Source organism: Solanum dulcamara, chromosome 7 (genome assembly GCF_947179165.1).
Source record: "Solanum dulcamara chromosome 7, daSolDulc1.2, whole genome shotgun sequence".
Lineage (NCBI taxonomy): Eukaryota > Viridiplantae > Streptophyta > Magnoliopsida > Solanales > Solanaceae > Solanum > Solanum dulcamara.
In genome coordinates, this window is record NC_077243.1 from 1,588,673 (window position 1) to 1,614,647 (window position 25,975).

The window sequence follows — 25,975 nt, forward strand, 5'->3', positions numbered from 1 at the left end:
GATCCCTAAAATTTTACTAGGATTTCGTTAGACACTTTCGCTTAATTATTGTGTTTCATTTTCATAGTCTTGTTACTAATTTGTACAAATGCACTAATATTATTCTATAAAATCATATATTATTTGACTCAACATACACGTGCAACGCATGTGCTGAGAAACTAGTTATACTAAAATTATATTCATAAAAAATTATTTTAAAAGACATTTTTCTATAATAAATAAAGAAGAATATTCTCGACAGTAGATATCTATCAATTTAATAAACTTTTTACCTTTATTTTTATATCATTTGAGCGAGATTTTAAAAAGATGACCATCCACTTATTTGAACTTTTTCCACTTCTTTCATACTTATCTTCTTCAATACACAAGATTTAAGACCATCTCATCACTTGAATCTTCCATTATTCATTAGCTTTTACTAAGACTCTGTTAGACTTTTTCACTTAATCGTGTTTTATTTTCATATTCTTATTACAAATTTGTACAAATAAAATAAACACAATAATATCAATACTATTCTACAACATCAAATATTATTTGACACGTGACGATAAATTAGTTATACTATAAAACTATCCATAACAAATTTTGGACTTACTATCGTAGTGTGCCACATACAAGTTCAAGCCCCCTCCCTGCTTTCCCTTATTTTTGCAATATGTCACACAATTTCAAAACTTAACTCTGTAATTAGCTAGTACGTTGCGATTGTTCAACTTTTCAATCTTCTTAAGGTCCAAAAATCCTATTAGTTGTCCTGTTTCATTCCCTTATGATTTTGACAATTTTTTTATTAATTTAACGGAATTCTCCTCTAATTATTATGAATGGAGAATTTAGGATTTTGTTGAAATTTTAATTCTTCCATATGTGGTATAAAAAGGAATCATGATCCTATAAAGTCAAATGTGTTTTTTTTTTTTGAAAAGTGCTTATTGGAGAGAGTTGAATTGTTTGACTAGACTTTCAAGAAAAAAAATAAGAGCTTTACAAAAATTGTGAAATATAGTTTTTTTTTCTCAATAACAATTTTGAAATCTTGACCAAATACAAGTAATTCTGATAATATTGGAAAATGTGTCTTTTCAAGTTGATTAGCTAAATAAAAATTGCTACCCTCCAAAATATTTTCTTTTTAAAGAACTACTCCCTCAGTCTCAGTTTATGTGATACCGTTTGACTTGTCACGATATTTTTAAAAAAAATGAGAAAAGTTTTTGAAACTTGTGATATATAAAACGGAATATTAAAGTTGAATTGATTCTAGTTAAGAAATGTGATATTCTTTTTAGGACAGATTACAAAAAAAAGAGTGTCACATAAATTGGGACAACTGGAATAATAAAAAAACATTTTTCAAAATTAATTATTTTTTTCATCTGCAAACAAATTCTTTTACACCTTAGTTACGGATTGGAAAATAATGTTGTTGTTACACAACTTATGATTTTTGTCTAAAGAATGTTAATTACGTAATGTTAGGATACATAGGCTATCTTTAGATCTTCAAAAATATAATTTCTATATTTTAGGTTAATTAGTCGATTTGACTTTTTTCTTAAAAATTGTTTATATAATGATTATTTAGTAGTAATATTTATTCTTTTTGCTTTGCGAGGTAAAATTAACTAGTATGAGTATAAATTAGAAGCCAATAAGTAAAATCCATAAAATTAATCTTCTTCTTTTTCCATAAAATAAGATTAACACATGAAAAATATGTCCTCGTGCAAGGCCAAGCTAAGTTTGAAGATTGAATTGCATTTTTTCTTAGGGAATGAGTCCATCATTTATGATACCTTATCAAATTACTCTCGTAACCATTCTCTTAGAGGCAAACTCTGCAACAATGTTGCAATTGTTCAACTTTCATATCTTCTTATGGTCTGAAAATTCTATTATCTGTCTTCTTTCATTCCTTTTTGATTCTTTTCCTTTTCAATTTGCCAAATTTTTTAGTTGAAATAAATCTCCTCTAATTCTTACAAATGGAGAATTTAGAATTTTGTTTAAATTTAAATTCTTCCTTCGATTGTTGCATAAAAAGGAATCATGATCTAGGAATAACATTGCATGTGTAACACACAAACATAGGCTAGAAGCTGAAATTTATAATTTGTTTGGCCAAATTTTTGTGAAGTCAAATATCTTCTTTTTGTATTGAAAAGTGATCATTTTAGAGAGTTGGAAACAAACAAATTCCTTCTTTAAAGTTAAGATTGATGAATTGCATCATGAATTTCTGTGTGTTAGGTATATACTGTTATTTTGTGTCCTAATGCTTCTGAAAATATGCTAGCCATCATACAACAACATCAACACATACATTAGAGGAACAATACAAACGAAAGAGATTAGAAAAAAAGATTGTTCATTTTGACGCTGACATATTTATCCTCTTTAATAAAATGAATTTTTGCTATGTATTTAGATGACTTTGACTTTACTGGGACTCCCTTAGACATTTTCACTTAATTGTGTTCCACTTTCATATTCTTGTTACTAATTTGAACAAACGCGATAATATTAATATTATTCTACAAAATTTTATAGAATAATATAGACATGCCTTTAACCATCTTTGTGTACACTCTTTAGGTCCTTTTAGACATGCCTTTAATGATTTGTATCCCTGTTCATATTTTGAACTATAAATATACTATATTTCAAATTTTTAAGAGAAAAAAAAATATAAAGTGGCACTTGATGTTGTTCCAAACTTTCAAAAAGACATCTTAACTATGAGAGCGTCCTATTACCCTGTTAGAATGTATGCTTCCACCAGAACAGTAGGGACCAGATTCCTTATCAGAAATCAGTGCAGAAACTTAAAAAACAGAAAAATAAAATAGACACAAGATTTTTACGTGAAAACTCCTTGCTCAAGGGAGAAAAACCACGATCTGTCCCATAGGATTTCAGCTCAAATCTTCACTATAACAACTGAGCCAAGATTCAGATTACAAGTTATTGTAACCTAGGAATTGTACTTACAATCCCTCTCCACTCTGTGTAACAACTCAGTTACAGACTTGAAACAATAACCCTATTGTTTCCTAAATCACTAAACTCCTACATGATTTAGATTTCAGATGGTCTTCATAACTAGCTCTAGTTACTTCGACAAGGCGAATAAAAGAGACAACAAATGAGAGCTGATCTAACTTCCTTTATAGATTAGGAAGTAGACCTTACAAGATTAAGAACAAGAAATTACAACTCTAAAAACAAGAAAAAAACACTGATAACTCTATCAAATACTTGGTCTTTTTCAAGAACAAATTTTCAATACTTGAGAGCATGAGCTTGTATGAATATTCCTTTTCAGATTCAAAAAACCAAGTGGAAAATGTTGTAAAGAGTGTATATATCACCGATATATCATGTACTGAACAACTAGCCTTTTGCACTGGGACTCGACCGCATACATACAGACCTACAGACTTGGCAGGATCTGTTATGTACTATTTGTCTACTGTCGTTATCAACAAGAAGTCCTCAAAGGGACCAGGTCCTCTACTTGTTTCCCTAAGTTTGTCAAATCATCAAAACCGATTTCAAGAGCATTATCATACCCCCTAAATAATTTTTAACTAATATTATTACATCATGTCTTATCCACCCCACGTAGAAAGTGTATGCACTCTCTTAAAGAGCATGAGCAACCTAAAATGATAAATATAATTTTACTTTTACTAGTATCTTGTTCTTCAAAAAATCATTGTCTTCTCCATCGAAATTCCTCACTTTCGATGTCACCATTTTCGCCACAACTCCACCCTTCTTCTTTTACTACTGTACTATTAGTTTAACTCTCTTTAATTTTAAAATTTTATCTAAATATTTTTCTACATTTTGAACAATTTGATAAACCGATTAGATTTCAAGATGATTAGGAGGTATCATTTAACTTTTTTATCTAAATTTTAATCAAGTTTTTTTTAATTTTTGGGGAATTCGTTGATTCTTTCAAAATTATCATTTCAAATTTTAAAGTTATATGAAAAGGAGATAAATTAATTGATGATACCTTCAAATTTTTTAATTTATTTAGAAAATTAATTAATTTTACTGTCACTAACTCAACAAAATCTAGAAAATAGTATAATTTTTTTTTAAAAAAAAATCACTACAAAGAAAGAAAGTTGGCTAAAGAAGAAGAAGAAGAAGAAAAAGAAGAAGAAAATGGAGGAGGGGCTCAACTTGAATGTGGGGGTAGGAGTAAGGGTGGGCGGTGAAGAAGAAGGAAGAAAGGAAAAAAAGGGAAGGGGGTCAGCTTGAACGTGGAGGTGGGAGCTGAAGTGGAATTTAAGGTGACTTCAAAATTAAAGTGAAAAAAAAATGAGTCAAAATGTAAGAGAGAAAAAAATAATGAATAACTTATAAGGAAAAAATATATATTTAAAATTAAACTAACACGTGTTACGTAATAAATGGTATGTGATAGCATTTACTTTTTAAAATCTGAGACTGTCTAATCACCCGCTTCTTTGACCATTTTCCCTCATTTTCCATGCTTATCTTCTTCTATGCTCTTTTAAGATAATCTCTTCACTCAAATCTCCTTTCTTCTTCACTTCATTCTTGCATTAAATCAATTTGACTAATTATAAATTTAAATATAAAAAAAAGGCAACAGTATGTAAGCATTTTGAAACTAAACCTAAGAAGGAGTATGTCGAATTAATCATATTTTCTATAATCTTAAATTTAGGGCCCGTTTGGATGGGCTTTAAGTTGGTCAAAATCAACTTAAAGCCCTTTTTTAGCTTTCAGACGTGTTTGCCTAATGCTAACTTTAAGCCATAAAGTTCTTAAAGTCAGTCAAAAATGAAAAGTTAGGATTCCTAACTTTTTTTTTCTAAGTGCTTAAAGTCATTTTCTTTGATCATAGAAATTACTTTTATATCTCTTATATTTTAACTAAATTCTCAAACTACCCTTTTTATTCTTCTAATCCTAAAATTCACATCATTTTCTTTATTTAAACACTTTTATCCAAACACTCAATTGCTTATTTATAAAAATAACTTTCAGCACCTCAAACTTCGAAAAACACTTCATACATAAAAGTTACTTTTTTAAGCCCATCCAAACGGGCTCTTAGTGTTACTTGTGAAGATTTAACAAAATGTGCCTTTCAAGTGTTGTTTTTAATATTGGTGACTTTGACTTAATCAAATGAGATTAAATGAAAGTAGACTTGATTAGAGTAATTAAAAACTTTGTGTGGGGGGGGGGCGAGGGGGGAGGGTATATTAATATTTTGAAAAGTTTTTCACCCTTCTGAAATTTCAAATTTTAAAATTTTCCTCTTCATTATATTTTTAATTTTCCTTTCTCTTTTCAGATTTCTCTCTCCCCCATCTTCTTCTTTTTTCTCTTTCTCTCTTTCTCAATTTTCTTCTTCTTCTTTCTCCTTCTTCTTCTTCTTCTTTTTATGGTTTTTGTTGCCGCCATTATCGCCGCCGCCATTCATCGATTTTCATTGTGCTCTTTTTATTTTCTTTTTTGTCTTTATTTTTACAACTTGTTGCAACATGTTAACATTATGACGTCATCTGTTGCAACATATGTCCCACCTATTGCAACATATGACTTAGATGTTGCAACAACTTTTGGTAGTTGTGAGGTGAAGGAGAGAATGGTTAACAATAAAGGTAGAGTTGGTGGTTGTTGTGGCAGCGATGGTGAAATAGAAAAAGGTGGCAACAGTTGATGGTGGAGGTGGTGACGACAACGAAGGTGAAGATGGTGATTGTTGTGATGGCGACAGTGGAAGAGAAGGAGGTGGCAAGGTGGTGGGGGAGGAGAAATTGGTGGTGATAGAAGATGAGGAGGTGGTGGTGATGGAGGAAGAAGAGTAAGAATTGGTGGTGTTGGAGGTGGTGACGATGGCAGTGAAGGCGGCAAAAGAAGAAGGGATGGCGGTGACAAAAGGGTAGGATGGGAAGGGGGATGGATGGGATGGGATGGGATGGGAAAGATAGGATTTTTTTGTAAATAATAAAACTTGAGGGTTTTAAAACTAGTGTCATTAGGACTAATCTTAAAATTGTCAGCTCCACTCAATAATTAAAACATGAGTCACTTTTTCTTAATTTTGAAACTCTTTTGTTGTCCTTAATTAAAATTCTCGCGTTACTATCATTATCATTTATAGTATTGATTCTGCTCCAATATCATTATTTTTTTTCTTTCGATGGGACAAGGTTGATCGTAAGAAATTCAAATCACTCTTTGAACTATTTTTTCCCTTCATTTGTGGACCTTTTAAGACATTTTCAATTTTTTTTTGTTCCATTTTAATATTCTTGTTACTAATATGTACAAACACAATAAAGAAGAATTGAATGTGACTAAAAGGGCAATCTATGACTATAAAATTAAGAAAATATTATATATTTTAATGTATGAAGATTAGTGACGGAGCTAAAAAATTTATCAAGTAATGTCAAAATATAAAATAAACACACCGCGATAAATTGTGATATTGATGGCCACATGTAGTAAACAGGCGGGCAAATGACTTCTTTTCTTTCAGCTTTCACACTTTTGAAATTTGGGATTTGTTTAATCTCTAATGCACAACATGCCCATTATTATTTTTAAAATAATAATAATATAAGGACATTGTTATTTAGATTTTTATAAAGAAAACAAAATGACTGAAGACAAAATATTTATAAATATGTTTCTTGACACTTCTTAGACAAAAATAGTTCCGACTTTATTGGACATATATCACGAAAGCAAAAAAGATATGTGTATGATACCATTTATTATGTTGTAATGGTACCATCCTAATCATTTTGAAAGCTTTGGTGAGTTTTAATTTCTATGTCCAGAGTTATTAATATGAATAGTTAATCGACACAAAATTAACTCTCATAGAAAATTTCATATTGTCATTATATAGACTAATCGACGCTTTGAACGTGTAACATTTGCATCAAACAGATCAGATAGGTAAAATATAATATCAATTTTGTAATGTGTCACCTAATCCCACAATCCTGTTTCGTATTGTAATTGCTAGATGTCACATGCAATTTTTTATACCCCCAATAGACCTCCTAGACACGTCTTTAACAATTTGCCTCCTTGTGCACTTTTTTAATTAATCTTTTTTAAGTTTTTAGTTTATTTTAAAAGTAATAGATGTATTTATAAATATAGAATATTTCAAAATTATATATAAAATATAACCCCTATCTATAAATTTTTACTTTTATTCCAATTGACCCATCATATTTCTCTCTTCATTCTACTAAAACTATCCATAAAAATAATTTTTAAAAACACATTTTTTATAATAAATAAAGCACTATATTAGCTGTTTAGGAAGGTAGCTTTCCATGATTAAGAAATTATTTGACCATTATTTACTTATTTCTATATCATTTTGCGAGATTTAAAAAATCTGATTACTCGCTTCTTTGATCACTTTTGATTTTTTTATGCTTATCTTCTGTAATTTACAAGATTTAAAATAATTTTATCGCCTACTTTTTTTTCTATATATACCATACAGATGCACCTTATGCTACTATCAGAATCACTTATGGTACTAGTTCTTCTAGAATATTAATACAATTTTTTCTTTCAGCGGAGCGAGTTTGGCTGCAAGAAATTCAAATCACCTTATTAACCATTCTTCAGGAGGCACCAACATTGCGATTGTTCAAATTTCATAGCTTTTCAAGGTTCGAAAATACTATTATTTATCATGTTTCATTTCCTTTTTTATTTTTTCCCTTTTTGATTTTGACAGTTTTATATTTCAAAAGTTGTCAAAGATAGCTTTTTCCCTTGTAGCATTTTTTGGAATTTTGTCCCACACAAATTACTCCTCTAATATTGATAAATATTTTTGTTCAAGTTGTTAGACAAATAAAAATTGTTATCTTCCAAAAGTGTACCTTTTTAAGAAAGAAAAAATAACAATTTCATTCATCTCAGTTTATGTGATATCCGTTTGGCTTGATACAATACTTAAGAAAAAAAAGATTTTAAAAATTTTTAGTCTAAAATAATTCTTAAATATTTGTGTGACTATAAATCATTTTAGGGTAAAGAAAAATTTTAAAATTGAATTATTTTTAATTATAGAGAAATAATATTTTTGGAACGTGTTGAAAATGAAAGGGAGACATATAAATCGGGATGGAGAAATTAATAAAAATTACTTTTTGAAATAATTTGTCGAGGGTCTCCCGGAAACAGCCGTTCTACCTTGATAGGAGTAAGGTCTGCGTATACTCTACCCTCCCTAGACCCCACGATGTTGGATTTTATTGGGTTGTTGTTGTTGTTGTACTTTTCGAAATAATTTATAGTTTTTCACCTGCAAACAAATCCCTTAGTATGGAATGAAGCATTACATTGTTGTTAACAACTTATAATTTTTGTTATTCCTCAGTGAATTTTATCTTATTGAAATGTTATATCATCCATCTGCTCTTAAACTATTTTTCTTCTTCTGTTTATTTGATCTAATTCACTGCAATTATTCTTTAATAGGACGGACAAGATGGAAGGTGAAATTCAAAGACTTCGGAATGAAAATCGAAGATTAGTTGACGAAGGAATTATTTCACAATATGAATTAGATGTTGCTAGAGAAGAACTTCATCGCAAGAATGTTATAATAGATGATATTCGAACTGAGCATGAAGTCCATTGCAGGCAACTTATGAAAAGGGGTTTGCAGCTGATAGACCAAATTCCAAATATTGAACCTTTGAAAAATGAGGTCAAACGCCTCCGTTCCGAAGTTTCAAGACTTTTGCCTCTTAGGTATATTATGTTATTTTATTAAAAATATGATTAACATGAAAGATTTTTAAGTTTGTCTTATGATTTGTAGGTATAGGTTTGATGTTGAATCTGAAATTCAATCAGTTGTGAAGAAGATAAGAGCATTTTGTTCACAAATTTTACAACAGGTAGATAAGAATTTAGTTCATTGCCAAGTCTTGTTTTTGTCATCTACGGCTGAACGTGCACGTCAAATTGAGAAACTCATGCAAGCACTTTGTGACCACCTTGAAGTAAAGATACACAATTGCCTAGGCGATAATAGCATTGAGGTGGATGAACGTATTGTATCAATAGGTGTTCATCTCATTGTTGGTACACCTTGGAGTGTGTCGGACCTGTTAGGTACAAAAAAACAATCTGTTCATTTTGATCATATTAGAATGGTCGTGTTAGATGAGGCTGATGAAATACTTTCAAAGGGATTTGATGTCCAGGTAATTTATTTCTGCATTTGTATTTTACACAACGATATAAACGTTTTTAAATCCGAGGTTTTCAATTTTAGAGTATATCTTTTATTATAAATCTCTTGAAATAAAATATGTGAAATTGAACATTGTTTTAATTATTTTTTTTAATTTGCAGATACATAACATTTTATCGCTTTTGTCTGACAATGTTGAAGTAGTGGCGCTTTATCCAACCATGCCGACAGATGCACTTGAAATCACGAGGAAGCTCATGAATAAGCCAACGTCAACAATGAATTTGTGGCAATCCATAGTCTTTTTGTGAATTAACTTTAAGCATCCATAGTCTTTTGATTCTTGTAAACATAAATAATGCTCTTGTATGATGATGCAACTTTTTGGAGAATTAAATTATTTCGAATAGCTACAGAAAATTTCATTAAATAATATTTTGATCTTTTTTGGATACTAATTTAGCAATTACATAAAATTGTATGTTTTGCTGTTTGGATTGACGTATCTTTGAATTTTGTTCTTTAATAATAGAATTTATGCCACATGAAACATAAGTTATATTAGGAAGAAAAAACAGTTAAATTTGGAATAAACGTGTGGACGAACAATATTTAAAATTTTGACATATTTATTCTCTTTCACTTAGATGAATTTTAGATATATAGCTTTTACTAGAACTCCGTTAGATTTTTCACTTAATTGTGTTTCACTTTCATATTTTTTTTTATTAATTTGTCTAAACATAATAATATTACTAGTATTATTTTATAAAATCGTACATTAATTGATTTGACAATCTATATTATTTTATATTGACGAAATTATGCTAGTATTCGATCAAATAAGTTTAATTTTTCGTGGGATACAAATAATAAAAATAAAACATATCTTGAGTCTTGCACAACGATGAGACACCAACTTTTTTTTTTTTGACTTCACTTTTTAACTTATAAACTTTTTAAAAATAAGTCAATCCAAACAGGTTATTATTGAATTAGTAAGGCCCAATCCCCACAAGTTCAATGAATTAACCGTGATGCACTTTCACAGAATATAATAAGATAAGTTAGTTTACTTTTATTTCTACTTGCACTTTCATCGCTGAAATACCCTAAAATATTTCTGCACAACTAATTCTCGAGAACGCAGCGCCGAGCCGGAGACAGAGACACCTCTACATCCAGCTTTCTCTAGTTTTGTAAGCCCTAAAATCCGATCACATATCTGATTCATTCTTTTCGATTTGGCAATCTTTTAAATTTTTGGTACTGTTTACTTCAGAAATCTATTCAGATTGTTATGATTGGTGATTTTATGGTTTCATGGTTATTTATTCTTTTTTTTTGAAATGATTTGTGTTGTATGGTGTGTGAATTTAATGATGAATTGCGATTAATGAATGTGCTTTTTGTTTCAGTTTGATTGTTATTCTGCATAAAGTTCATTTGCTTGTTTGATTATCTGTATTGATCATAAAATAGAGAGTTGGGTGATAAGATAGTTCATTCTTGCCTTTCAGTTTGTTAGTAGCTGTTTTTTACTCCTAATTTATACTTACACTAGTTAATTTTACCATGCAAATTATATATATATATATGTGTGTGTGTGTGTGAAGATTTATAGATAGCCTATGTAGACTTATTTGCAACAATTCAGGCTCCCAAAATGGATTTTTTCCTTAGATTGGCTGCCCTTAGAAGACTACATGCGAAAGATAGGTTGCTACAATGGGGTATAGTTGATGAACTACAGTGTGAGTTATGCAACAAGGAGAAAGAAACCATTGAGCACCTTTTCTTCAGTTGTGAGTTTTGACTACTCCTGTGAAGTCTGGTCTAGGCTACTTCAATGGCAGGGCATCAATAGAGTGGCTATGAACTAGAGGGATGAACTTAACTGGGCATGCAATAATGGCAATGGAAAAGGACCACCATATTCAGATGACTTTTGCTGCAGCAGTGTACCAAGTGTGGATAGAGAGAAATTAGAAGATATTTCAGGCCAAATGCTGTGAACCTAAGATGGTAATTTGGAGAATTGTGCAGGTCATATTCTACAGAGGATCACTCAAGAAGAAAAGACTAAATAGCCTTAATTTCTACCCATAGTTAACTATAGATTACCAAGAGCACCTAGGTTTTTGATGTCTAGTTGTTTAGTCCGTTGCTGTGTGAATGCCATACCATCACAGCTTTTTTAGACTATGTACAAATCTGCTGCTTTGGTAATAAAATGTTAGTTTAATTGCCAAAAAAAAGATAGCCTATGTAGCCAAAAGAAAAATTAATGAAATTCTATATGCTTAAAACTTCTCCCGCATTTAGGATTGAATACCAAATCCAAATATAACTGTAATTAGCAACATTTAATATAATGGTAGAAGAGAATATATTTCTAAAATAAAATCTCGTAATTCTAGAGCTAAATATCATTTGGTCCTTCACCTCATACATCCTAGGTTCCTAGCCAGCTTCTTCTTCCACTTGGCCTTTCAGACGTCGGCTCTTCAAGGAATGAATTTCTTCCTGGTGAGAACATGTTGGTCATGAATTTGCGGGTTCGAATGGTGACAGTCAGCCATGGTTAGCTATCTCTTAGCACAAAGAGTGAGACAGGAAAAAGACACTCACAGAGACAGCAACCATATATGCAGAGAGGGGGGGGGGCTTGGGGTGTGTGTGTGTGGTGGTGGTGGTGGGGGGGGATTAGGGACTTGAACAGGTGCATATTACTGATAATACTTATTCTGAGTAATACAAGAAAGATTACAAAAACCTTAATCAAGAAAGAATACAAGGAGCCGGTATAGGAAAGAAATGAAGAGAGTAGGTAGACGGATGGTTGTTTAAGTGGTGGCAGTAGAATTGAGATAAGAAAGAAGAGGAAAGAAATGAAGAGAGTAGGTAGACGGATGGTTGTTTAAGTGGTGGCAGTAGAATTGAGATAAGAAAGAAGAGGAAAACGATTGGAGGTGACTTTTGTTTTTTTAAAGAAGTGACTTCTACTTTGAACAAAAAGGCAGATAAATAGGAAAAAAAGATAAAATTCAAAAATTCAGTTCGTTGGCCAAATAGGAAATGCCAGATCACCGTGTCTATGTCCCACTATTTTGTATATATATATATATATACAAGACACAAAAAAGAATCACTATATGATTTAAATGATTGTCTTATAATTCTTTTTTCTTGAGGTTACTTGTTAAGGTTGAGCTCACATCTAAGTAGGCATCAAGTAGTCAAGTAACGTTGTCTAGTGATAGTTTTCTTGTGCACTATCTGTCACGACCCGAATCCGGGTGTGATAGCACTCATCTCAACCCACCGAGATAAGTCAGCCTAATAACCAACGGAAAGTAAATGCGGAAGTAATTGAGATAAAGCAAGGTTTTACATAGTCAAAAATAAATAAATAATCTCAAAATCCCCCAAGACTGGTTGTCACGTGTACAAGCCACTAATACATTACCGAAGTATGAAAGAGAATACAGTCACAATGTCTTTGTCTCTAGAATAGGACTAAAACATAATAAAAGAGTAAGAGGTGTCCGGTGGATGGATGTAACAGCTACCTCAACACTCAGAATGATAGCCTCGGAAGTGGTAGAAAATGCTAGAAGATCAAGCAGGTCCGGGCTCACAACCTACAAAAGTGTGGAAGCAAGGGGTGAGTACCAAATAACACGGTACTCAGCAAGTGGATAACTAAAACTAAGCCAAACTTAATAGATACAAGTACTCCTGTCCTTCCAACCGAACCTCCTTAACTACAACCTGCATAAAACCAGCCCAACTCTATACTTGTATAATAACAACAACAATATAGTCCACGAATACTCATCAATAACCTTATCAATGAATCATATCAAGTCAAGTCAGCATATACATAGCAATATAGGGGTAAACAAAAATTCACAAATATCAGAAAGGTGCAATGCAATGCAATGAAATGATGCATGTCTGTCCTATTGGTACATATCCACTGAATCACAGTTCGGAACCCATGAGGGACATTTTTTTTCCATGTAACCTGCCACGGAACGTGTGGCCCGTCCCCTCAACATATATATCTTGCCACAGAGCGTGTGGCCCGACCCCTTTGTTTCATATCATTTTCAGTCTCAACACAATATGTCAGAACCAATGCAATCAATTCATATTCATATAATTCACGATAATAATATGACAACAACAATAATTTTTCCTATCTCATATCAACATAGTCATTTCACATGTCCAAAATAAATCCACAATCACAACATATCAATTCCACCAATACATGTCATTAGATCACCATTTTATACCCCTCATCTCCATTTTAAGGCCAATCATACAGTCAATAACCCAGTCCAATTCTCATTACTCCCCAGTACACATAACACGGAAATACAAGCATCTACAAGATTAAATTGAGGTTTAGAAATTCACTTGCCTTAATTAATCAAGCAATTACTGCGGGACTTGAGCCTTCCCTTTTCGTAGAGCCTCTAAATCAATGTAATCTAGTCAAATAGATAATCACAATAAGGTTTCAAAACTAACAACACCTATATTACTATATGTCTAGCCTAGTACCAAAAACTCATCCAAATCTATACTTCATTCCCTAAATCTCAAGCCTAGGGTTAAGTCTTAGTTCCTCCAATAACATAAATTTAATGGTATTCATATAGTACAATACACCTACTTTTTAATATATACCACTATTTCAAAATCAACCTAACTATTAAACACGCATGAATTTCTAAAGAAATTAACCAACAACCTATAGAAAACTCTAGGCATGGTCAACCTACTGTTTTCGATTAAATCTAATTATTCATATATTTTTTATTTTTTTTTAAAAAAACTCGAGTTATGATCCTTAATATACTTTTACCCGTAAGACTATATTAAAAAAAAAGAACAAAAACATAGACTTATAAGAATTACTAATCTTTGCAAATATGCAAAGCTGTTGGAAGTCGACATACAGGGAACAAATAATAGTTACTTTTGATTTCTTGTCCAATATTGATCCTATCTTGTCATTATCACATGTTTCTTTTAATAAAATAATAATTTTCCAAAGTAATAAGTAGATTGAAGCATACAAATTTTTTTCATGTTAATGTACATTCAAGTTGAATGTTTACCTGAAGATTGTCGCCGCCGCAGGTGAGGTTTTTTTTTTTCTTTTTCCGCTTTGTTCCTTTTCTCTTTTTCTTCTCTTTTCTAATTAATTAATTACTAAAAGTGATATAAAGTTACTAACTCTAATTTAATAAATATGGAATAAGTGGTACATGATGTTAAATATATTATCACTTCAGTCCATTAATTACATGAGTTATCTAAATTCACCCCTCCATTAAATAACCATGGTTATCGAATAGTCCAAATTTCTAATTTAAATTTTGCGGAGAGAGTATTTTATGGAAGAGAGATGACTCATTCTTAAAATGACCAAACGGGTCATTACACTATCTGACCCTGCCAATTAAATGAACTCTTATTTTTGTATCAGTAAACTGCGGTTTTGCAGTAGTCACTATTTTTTAAGTTGATCAACATTCAGAAGTGCATCTGATATGCAATTGAGCTATGGAGTGAGATCATTAGGTCGTAGGGGACACTTAGACCCCCTTTTTTTTATGGATTTCCTAACTTTTCTCCATGGTATCTTTTGTATCTTCATAAAATTCTTTTTGTTTTACTTTTGAATGAAATGCATTTCTACTAGATTTTGCCTTTCCACAAGTTTGGATGTACTTCTGTGTACTTACAAGCTACATGTTTATCTGTCTTGACTGATCGACAATCTTAGTATTATTCTCACTCTACTCTTCTTTTGTCAGCCGTTTTGAACTTTGATCCTCAGTTTCAACATAGTCTAATTCTTCGGAATGCCACCAGGCAGTGATAGACTTGCTTTTGTTTTACTTGTCTCTCTAAATATACCAACTCCTGGAAGTTTTTCTCTCTCCCTTTAGCAAGGGAACTTGAATTATAAATTTATGTCAAAATCTTTTCTTGTTCTCTCTCGGCATTATCAAGAATTGTAATATTATTAGGTCTGCTAAGCTTCCCATGGTTGCAACCATAACTTGGTTGCTTGCCTTAACTTCTGCTAATTTGTTTTTGTAACTTACATCACCTGCTTTGTTTAAGACTTAGTTGAACTGCCGTACTCACCTGCTTTGTTTAAGACTTAGTTGAACTGCCGTATCATTATTGTTTCAAGATGATTGTTTCTTATTGTTGTGGTCTAATCCTTTTTGCTGCTATTTCTCTTTTACAGCACTGTGTGAGATGGCAGGAAGAAATCGCATTCCTCGGGAAGCATTTGATAACCGCCGGGGCTTTCCGGCAGAAGGGCATATAGCCCGGGGTCCTATGCCTCGACCCACTCCCCATCCTGCCTTGTTAGAGGAGGAACTTGAAATACAACATCTTGAGATACGCAGACTTCTGGGTGAAAACAGGAGATTAGTTGAAGATCGAATAGCTCTTCAACGGGAATCAGCTGCTGCAAAGGAGGAGCTATATCGAATGAACCTTGCCATAGGTGATATGCAAGCGGAGCATGAAATTCGCTCCAGGGAATTAATTGAAAGAGGTTTGAAGCTTGAAGGAGATCTTCGAGCTACAGAACCTCTGAAAAATGAGGCTAAACAGCTCCATGTTGAAGTTCAGAAGCTTAATATTATTAAGCAGGATCTAACTGGCCAGGTACAGTCCCTCACCAAGGACCTTGCCAAGCTACAAGCTGATAGCCAACAGATTCCTCATTTTAGGGCTGAGATTGATGGGCTGCATCAAGAGCTTTTGCGCGCTAGGTATCTGCTCTTATTTTGCTTATTTCTTTTAATGGAGACATGATTAACATGGAATGCTGATATGTCACAAACCTGCCCGGTGCCCATTATGAGTGTAAACCGTTATATTAATTTGCTCGTGACTTCAGGTCTGCCATTGAGTACGAAAAGAAGGCTAAAGTTGAACTCATGGACCAGAGACAGGCAATGGAGACAAATTTGGTTACTATGGCACGTGAAGTTGAGAAGCTACGAGCTGAGCTTTCTAATTCTGATGGTAGAGCCTGGGCCGTAGGTATGCTCTTACAAGTTTATTCCTTTTATTTTAGACACACACTATCAGAAACCATTGATGCTAGAGCCTTGGGGATTTCTGATGCTGAAATGGCAGAGTCTATTCATTAGTTTATTTTTTCCACAGTCCATAAGACTTGAGTGTTGGGAACTTTGAGAAGCACTAAAGTTTGGACTTTTGGGTGTCTGCTGGGTTAATTCCCATCTTCATCAAAATTCCCATAATAGAGCACAATCATTTTTTTCCTTCTGAAACTGGTAAGTTGTATTCGTCAGCATTAAGAATGTGCTAGTGATCTCCAAAATTTTTTGAACAATTTTGTTCTAAGACTTATCACTGAGACCCTAGCATCTCTAACAACTGTTAAGCTTCCTCTACATTAGCTTCTTTCCACCTTAAGTTTATATATAGAATTAAATCTGTATTGAAAACACCTTTCATTTCTTTCCCTCCACAATGTCCACCATATGCATGAACGAATTGCTCCCCACCATCTCTTTCTTTGACTTTGTCCTTGAATCCTTCTACTCCAAACCACCATTGCTCAAACTTTAAGTAAGATTTCTTGTACTCCAGTTAACCACATGTAAGCAAATGGGCTATGATCATAACTAAGTTTAGGAAGGATGTACTGTCTGATCTGTAAGAATAGTTCCTCTCTCTAGAGTAGAGAAACCTGTTGATTCTTGATGCACTCCTATGATTTTCTCCCCTTCTCAACGCATAAGATCCTCCAAATAAAGGAGGATCAAATTAATCCATTCGGAGAATTCAGCCATTTCCCCTGATATGATGCTGTTGCAATTTGTTCTCTCGAATGAGTATCCAGTAATGTTAAAATCTCCACATATCTCCCAAGGCCCATCATATATACTTCTAACAGCAGCCAATACCTAGCAGAGTTCCTCCTTTCAATTTATCAGTCTGTGTAGACTACACCCAGGAACGAATTAATTCCCACAAATTTGCAAGTTATCATCTGATTACCGCTATCCACTATCTCTAATGTCCCACAACACCACTTACCCTCCACTACTCCCTATTCAGTTCTAACTGAAAGAAGAGAATCTTTTTTAGAGAACATAGATCTTTTGAAACTAGTTGAAGCAAACTCGATAACTATTCTCACTCTTTGAAGATATAATTTTATTGAGAGAAATATATCTCAAACTACTTTATTTATTGACTTGTCGTATGAAATGAGAGGAAGTATGCAAGGAATGGTGATGGATGGTCAGAAATGAATAAGAAAGTTTAGAAATTGGAAGGAGAATAAGGGGCTAAAAATATAGTACTATACTGTATTTGATACAAGACATAATTTCATCAAGGGAAGAAAAAGCACTGCCATTTTTCTTCTTTTATGTCACATCCCTGATCAATTGCAATACTATTATGCGTGGTTGGAAAATTGAGCACGTGTGCAAGTGAACCCAACATGTAGATCCGTCACTGGTTATATTTCTCCTACAAATACTTCTATGTAATATGATAGATTCCGTTGCTGACAACCATGAGTCCCCCCATCTTCATTGCAGCTGGCTGCTAATGCAAGGCACACTCTAGTTTTTCTTTAACAACTTCCTTCTTACAGCTGGATTAGATTTCTTCAATCCCATAAAGCATATATGTGACATTACATGATACCTTAAAATAGTGCAGCTATAGGCCTACCTGCCTGCCTGCATCATGCTATCATGATATAAGGAACCAGATCTTATTATGTAGCTCTATATACAATTAAACTAAGGAACCAGATCTTATTATGTAGCTCTATGTACAATTAAACTAAGGAACCAGATCTTATTATGTAGCTCTATGTACAATTAAACTAAACTAATACTCCCAAAGAAAAAGAAAATAGAAGAGGAGACCAGATGGAGTGATCTATTCTCATCCAAAAAATATTTCAAATGATTCAGTAAGGTCCATGTAGATTGAATTAGCAAAACATCTACTTAACATTACCCTGTTGTTACTATGCGAATTGATTGCTGTAATTTTCTTATAATGGCTCTTATCAAGTTTCTGATAATTTCTTAAATAGCTCTTAAGTATTATCTATACGCTTTATTGGGATAATTGTAATTTCTCTATTGTGTTCTTCCCAATCTGCTGTTCCAGTTTAGCCTCCATGCTTATTCAGGTATTGCCTAATGTGGCAATCCTAGGATCTGGGAGCTATTCTTCTTGAACCCAAACATGTTTTTACAACTTACCTCGTGAACTCACATAGGTGGGATTTGGGGAGGGTAGAGTGTATGCAGACCAAACATGCTTTTCATGAGATGAATAATTTTATTGGTAGTAGGGGGAAATTCTGCCATCGACAAGCTGTATATAATAGAAGTAGGGAATGTGCAAAAACATGTGATAACTCTTGGATCCAAAGGTCCCAAACATTCAGGTGGGTGGGAAGAATTGCTGAGTGGTAATTTTTGCCTTGGATTTTTATGGGGGTTTTTTACATGTCTCTCTTTAGTATTATCTTTTAAATTTTTTTTGAGGCTTGAGCTGTTAAGATAGGAGGATTCCTTTTTAACCGGTTGTAGAGTTAGGATACAAGGCTTCTAGTACTGATTCCAAGTAAAATCATCCCTTTCTTGATCAGGTTTTTCTGATTCTATTTAGTGGATTGCAAGATTTTTACTTTGAGTTTACATGGCCTCAAGACTTGGGAGTTGGATTACACTTTTTTGATGGTGCTTGTACCTCATGTGTAGAATCTCATTCTGGAGTTTCAGTGAACAGGCCCCTTTAGTTCCATTTGTTCGATGTTAGAGGTAGGCCTATCTGCCACCTAGTAACCCCCCTCCAAATATAATATGTAGAGATAGGAGAAGATATATACCTTACATGATGGACTCCATCCCTTTTATTGGATCTTTTAATAAGTTATTTTAAATCCATCCTCTTACCTTCTTTAGCTAAAGGTAGTGAGAAGAATGATTACAAGTTGTACCTTTTAACCCTCTTCTGTTGAGCAGTAGACTTGAAAATATTTTACTCTTGATCACCAGTAACAAAATTAGATCATACAGTTGACTTCCAGTGTAGTTAAGCAATTTAAGAAATCAGAGGATGATTTGTTCTTTTGGTAACTTATGTTAACGATTTATCATCTGTTTGCTAAAGGTGGATCATATGGGATGAGATATGGAAGACATGATGCAAGTTTTCCTGCACCTTATGGCGAGGGATATGGGATTCATATGGTATGAATATTTCCAGTCACTTGATTGGGTGTTTATTTTAGTGGTCATAGCAAGCATCATAGGTAGAGGCGACTTGGTGCATTGACATTCATCCATTATTCTCAGGGTGCTGCTGACAAGGGTCCTTTGTACGGTGCTGCTTCAGCTTCACGGGGAGGACTTGAGAAACCTCAAATGAATCGTCGCTGAGGTGTTCTTTCCTGTTCGCTTGCTGTCCAATAGGAAGAAGGGCCTCTCTTTTATTCTTGTAGTTGTGTTTATGTTTTCGAGTCTCTGATGTGGATCCATAATATTCGGGTACTGAAGTACTGTGTGCTGCCTTTTATCTTAAACTGTATAGGGTAATTAAGGCTCTTCCATAGTTGATGGAACTGGATTTTTTTATTAATGCCTTATGTTATGACTTTGTAGTTTAAATTAGCAATGTTCGAGTTCGTTGCGTACATATTACCTGTCCATTTTGTGCTTTCTGAGCATTTGATTTTCTTAATAATTATGGTGAGCAGTTTAAGTTTGTATCATCACGAAGCATTTTGCAAGGGATTCGCTGATGGATTCAGAAGTATGATAGTGCATTTAGTTATCTTAGTAGATAGTGTCGAGAATATGAAGTTGCCAATGTTTTGGCCTACTAGCAGTATTTTGGGATATGGAGCTTAACCCTGAGGTGGTTTCTTTTTGGACATCACAAACCCGTGATTTCTCAATTGTATTCTTTGGATTTCCCTTGAACGATATATGTTGATACTCATACTGGCAGAAGAAGCTGATGCAGTGCAATAATCCGCATCAGAAATATGCACCACTAGACTCACCTGAAGAAGTTCTACACTGCATGTTATTATTCTGCAAGCATGTAGGATATTTTTTTTAGGCCAGAGTCACTAGTATAGATTGGAAATGAATGATGCCCCACAATAGTTATGGTAGATTGTTCTGTGAGGATTGTATTGATGATTATTTCTCTCCTGTTTCTTGAATGATTGTGGGAGGTTCTTGGTAAGTGACTTTGGCAGGTTAGATGTTTTTGAAGAAAGTCAGCAGCAGTGCATGTTTATCATAAATGTTGCACTTAATAATGACAATCTGCTCTTGTAGTCGTCTGCTGCAAACATAGCAATGCTATGAAACTGTTGTTACTATCTTATCCCAATTTTATTTGAGTAGGAACCACGAAGTTGATGGTTAATGATGAACTCAAATCGTTATGGGTACTGGAGAGAAGGATTGTGCCATGGGGAGATAGGAGGTTTAGTATTACTCAGCGTTTACTGTGTGTTGGTATATCATGTTATCAGTTCTAGTGGAGGCAGCCACCACAGCTCAAAATAGATCAACATGGTCTTGTGACTCTTGTCAGTTTTTTGGAATGAAGTCATGGTTACAAGATGAGGGACAGAGGCAGAGTGGTGAAGCTGGCATAATCTTGGAGTTGAGAGCTGAAATACCTTCGCTGATCTGATTAAACCCATTTTCAAATTTGAAAATGCAGCATCCATGACAACTTCTGGGTAATTTTTCCTTAACCTTTCGCTTAACATGTGGTTGTGCTATAATGCTCATAAGGCCAGCCATCCTGGCTGCAGCAATTGGAACCCAAGTTGCTCACATACATTGAGATGGTCCTTGAAATCTTGAGTGAAGACAGCAGAAGCTACATAGGCAATTGATGACTACCTTTCAAAATTCCATAGGCAAGTATTCTGTTTCAATGGGCCCTAAAATTGTACTATCTTTCTACCAGAGATTATACTTGGATGTGCTTCTCTATCTTCTTTCTGTCTCTGCGTTTATGTTCAGGAATATTTAGATGTAGATCACTTCCATTCCCACTCTTCTTCTGTATACTTATGAAATGACTTTATTTTCATCAGGACTAATTCTTGCCGAGACCATCTAATGTTTAGGGTACTGATCCTGATGGTTATAGTCTAGGATTAGGTTTTAGTTACACCAACCTATCCTGGGGTTTTCTGAACCTTTAGGAGTTGTTTGGATCAAGGACAAGTTATGCATGGATTAGTTATGTAGGGAGCTGACCTTTTCTTGTTGGTCATTTTGGCAGTTTAATCCATGCATTACTTAATATCCACTATTCCTCATCTCATCCCACATAAAATAATACATAGTTTCCCTCATTTTGTATGTTTATTTATGTGGAAAACAGAAAAAATCTACCAAACATTGGATTAATTAATGCTGATGTCTCTGTTGAGATAAAATTTCCTTCATCCCCAACTAAACTTGGTGTAAACTTATGCTGAATTTTTTGAAGATTATATCCCTTACAACCCAAACCAAATGGCCCCTTATTATGCTCTGTATCCATCCCTTTCCATTTTACTAGTTGTATAGAAATATTATGGGGTGGTCTAGTCCTTCAGAGAGACACATCCTTGTTTTATCAGACCACTGCAATTCATAAGAAAGTGAAAGGAAGAAGACATTTTTGCTTCCATTGACTGGGAACGCAGTGTGGGAAGGAGTTTACTTTGAGATTTCTAACTTTGTCTTTTGTTAGCAGTGCTTGGTTCCTTTGTTGTGTTGTCTCTTCCAATGTTGCTTCCCCTTGTTGTTAGGGAACTGTTTACAGGAAGTTGGGATGCAAATGGGAAACCAATGTTAATTTATTGAGAAACTGATAAAAAACATGAACTGTTATTTAGGGAAACCAACATAATTTATTGAGATGATAATTAAAAACACATAACCTTTTTTTTCTCGAGTTTCACACCTTAGCTATTAGTTGTTCTTTTTTCCTATCTGAACTGTCATCATCTACCCTTTTCCTACCTAAATTATCACCATCTATGTATAAAATATACCTAGTTGAGTAGATTGTGGTAGCTCTGGTTGGAATAGGGAACAACTGATAGTTGGCCTAATCAGTTTCGAGGTGTGTTTTAATTCATTGATGATGATAGTTAATGTAGGAAAAGGAAACAACTAATAGTTGAGATGTGAGACTCGCGAAAAAGTGATAGATGTGTTTTTTGACCTTTAACTCTAATTTATGATATGGGTATTTTCACTTAGACATTCAAGTATATATGGTGTGAGATGCTAATTTACTCATCCCTGGAAAGGACAACATATTTTTAACATTGGTTGAAGAAGCAAGTTTCGTGAGGATTCATCATAAATTGGTCAGCCTATCATAACCCTCCTCTCTTCGGGCTTCAGACGGGTAATGTGAGCAAGCTCACATAAACAAAGTTTAAATGGAGCGAAATGGGTAGTGAAGAATATATAGGACACTTCAGCTTGTGTGGGATTGACACGTAGTAGTTATTGTTTGAAGAAACAATTAGGAATCTACCTTGCTGACAGTAGGCACCTTATTTTTGGATGACTGACACAATGGTACAGATGAGACGTAGTAGTTATTGTTTGAAGAAACAATTAGAAATCTACCTTGCTGCCATATATTATTGGATGACACAATGGTCCTTCTATGCTTAGTTTCACCTTGCGGTCTTTTATGCAGTAGTTGAAACACTTGTCCTCTTTAGTAGAGGAAGCCAATGGTGTGTGGTTTTTGAACTGGAACTATTTACAGTGCAACAATCTTGCATATATGAGGAGGCCAACTTATTTTGAGTATAATACTTGGTTTTGGGTGCTTGAATGGGTGACCTTTTACCTTTAGTTGCTTGGTTTTGGGTGCTTGAATGGGTGAGCTTTTACCTGTAGTTGGTGAGTGACAGTCATTTTAAGGAATCACACTCATATCGGCAGAAGGTGGAGTGAACTTAGTTCTTTGCTTTGTTCATTGAAGTTTCTGGCATGAAAAGGTTAACAATAAAAATTGAACCATGCTTACATTTCGTTGGCAATTTTCTTGAGGTATTTTATTAGTTTGATTGTCTCCATGGAGTTGATGAGATTTCACTGTTCAATGCTCACTCAGGACAGTTGGGTTTTAGTTTAGAGGCAATGTTGGAAGACAATTAAGGTTAATGGAGGAATCTCTTGGCATTTGAGATAAGTGATCTAGGTGCTGGAAGTGCCAGAATATCTTGGCTCACCATCGTGCAAGCAATTTTTCAAAATGGACACTATTGTTCCACTTGGATTGCTCATTGATTTAGTCTTTCTTCTATACTGCAACAATAACATACCCAGTATAATCTCGCAAGGGGGGGTTGAGGAGGATAAGATATACACAAAAAGACGATGACACTTACGACTATCTATTAATCTTCTACCATAATCCGTAACCTTCAAACTTTTCTATCTAAGGTCATATCCTCAGTAAGTTAAAGTTGTGTCGTGTCTTGTGTAATCATCTCTCCTCGATTCTTTTTCGCCCTACCTCTACCTTTACCTCTCCTAACTCCTACCACCAACCTCTCACACCTCCTTACTGGCGCATCAATACACAAGGCCATTCCACCTTATACAGAACCATCTCAACTTCACTCTTTTCATCTTGTACGCCATAGAGGTCATTCCACATTGTTCTGTTTATATTTTTTCCTAATCACATCTCTGTTACTTCTGTGTCATATGTCACATCATTGAACTTGCACACATATTCTGTTTTAGTCTTGCTTAACTTGAAACCTTTAGACTTTAGGACCTGGCTCCAAATTTTCAGCTTATCGTGTCTTTCTTTTCTACTCTTGTGAATTATAACAAAAAGGGTAGATTTGGGTATGGGTGGTGTAGGGAAACCCCCCTCCCCTTCTGTCCAAAAGAGAAAATGGATCAGCATATCTTGTGGTTCTATCTGATGGTTGGTATATTTCCCTTTTTCACATTCCTTTGTCTTGTTATGTGGTTCTCAAACTCACCATGCTGTATGAAGTTGCACAATTCTCCATAGATCTCTTGTTTATTATAAGCATATTTGACTAAATTATTCTCTTTCCTTAAATTTCCTTGCACAGTTTTCTCATCATAGTTCCTTTTTTTGCAGATGAAAGCTGGAAAGCTTTGTTCAATGTACTTTTACCTTTATCTTGCTGCCTTTATGCTATGGGAGGACATTTTTGGGCGGCTATTGTTAAGGAAACACTCGAGGATTGAATGACCCAACTTGATGGCAAGGTTGACCATTTGGAAGGACAAGTGTAGACTATGGCAGAAAGGCAGCGGTTACGAAGTTGAGCTGTGATATGTGGGCTGTGGGAGCTCATGACGATCTGATCTAAGCCAATCTGAATTGGGGTATTTCTGAATGAGATTGAATTGTCAGCAAAAGCAATTTAATTGACATCCACTTTGGGCCTGAATTGAAGGGTGTTCTTATGATTGGGAAGAACTTTTGACTGTGAAACAGCTCACACCGCTGCATCCTGAATAACCAAATCAGCATATGTGAGTCGCATAACAAAAATTTCAAAATGGACAGAATTTGGGATGCTGTTATAGCAGCAGCACATAGACATGGTTTTTAACGTTTTTATGCTCCCAGAGGTTGTGCTTATTAGCAACATCATAAAGTTACTCATGCAAGGGGGAAACATTTTTATGGTCCCAGAGGTTGTGCTTATGCGCAGCAACATAAAGTTATGTATGCAAAAGCGGGATTCTAACATTAAGGGGATCCACAAAAAACAGCTTGTTGGATTGATAGTAAAATCACAGAATTTACCTGGACCGACATGGCACATACATGACATGGAATTATCGGGACTAACCAGATTTTCACTGATTGGTATACAATGCTGAAAATGTTTGCATCAGCATACTAGGGTCAAATTTGCCACAATTTTATATTGTCTTGTACGGGACAACTTGTTTCTTAGTCTTCATTATCTTTTCAATTTCTTTCTCACTGGGAATTAAAAGATGGAGTTTGGAATCTGAATGTTAGATAGCTTTGAAGGTCATCAGAAGAGGATCCTTGCCTTTATGGATAATACTAGATAGTGGGTGACCGTGACGTTAGCCCTGACACTGTAGGGATCTCTAAATTCAGAGTTGGTGTCATTGCCTCTTGCTTATAAATCACTAAAGCAGCCAAACAATACCTTTTGCCTACTTGTTCACAACCAGTCGAGTATGAAACACTACTTCGACTACAGGATTTCAAATATAATTTCACTTTGAAAGTAAAAAAGCTATTTTTTTCCAAATATGGTGACCCTGCGCCCCCTCTCACACACAGAGCATAGCAACAACAACAAAAAAGGAGTAAATCACTGCAAATCTCCACAATGGATGGGCATAGCAGCACATCTGAGCATAATAGAAAAATAAATACTCACAATAGAGAGGAACAAGGCGAAAAAACTACGAGAGAAACAGAGAAATAGGTATTGGGGATCAAACTATCACCAAATCTCTCATCGGAAAGCAAGACAACACTCAACTACATACTAACCTTTTACTCTAATTTTGTGATCTTCATATTCTCCGATCTAAGGACATGTCCTTGGTAAGCTGAAAATGAGTCATTTCCTATCTA

The 25,975-nt window shown here is 34.1% G+C and overlaps 2 protein-coding genes across 3 annotated transcripts; both read left to right on the forward strand.

Moving 5' to 3' along the window:
* Positions 1 to 5,557: 5,557 nt before the first annotated feature.
* Positions 5,558 to 9,564, forward strand: LOC129893866 (eukaryotic initiation factor 4A-like). The gene is made up of 5 exons (XM_055969287.1): positions 5,558 to 5,653; positions 5,706 to 5,869; positions 8,530 to 8,805; positions 8,876 to 9,263; positions 9,415 to 9,564. Exons 1-5 carry the CDS (start codon positions 5,558 to 5,560, stop codon positions 9,562 to 9,564), a joined length of 1,074 nt encoding a protein of 357 aa, XP_055825262.1.
* Positions 9,565 to 10,278: 714 nt separating this feature from the next.
* Positions 10,279 to 25,375, forward strand: LOC129894375 (protein FLX-like 3). 2 transcript variants are annotated; one of them, XM_055970042.1, is made up of 6 exons: positions 10,279 to 10,452; positions 15,534 to 16,071; positions 16,200 to 16,345; positions 19,481 to 19,560; positions 19,666 to 19,750; positions 24,482 to 25,375. In XM_055970042.1, the coding sequence occupies exons 2-5, from the start codon at positions 15,545 to 15,547 to the stop codon at positions 19,747 to 19,749; spliced, it is 837 nt and encodes a 278-aa protein (XP_055826017.1). In that variant the 5' UTR covers positions 10,279 to 10,452; positions 15,534 to 15,544; the 3' UTR covers position 19,750; positions 24,482 to 25,375. The 2 variants fall into 2 exon arrangements, with proteins under 2 accessions (XP_055826017.1, XP_055826018.1); XM_055970043.1 differs by lacking the exons at positions 19,481 to 19,560; positions 19,666 to 19,750.
* The last annotated feature ends 600 nt before the right edge of the window (positions 25,376 to 25,975 follow it).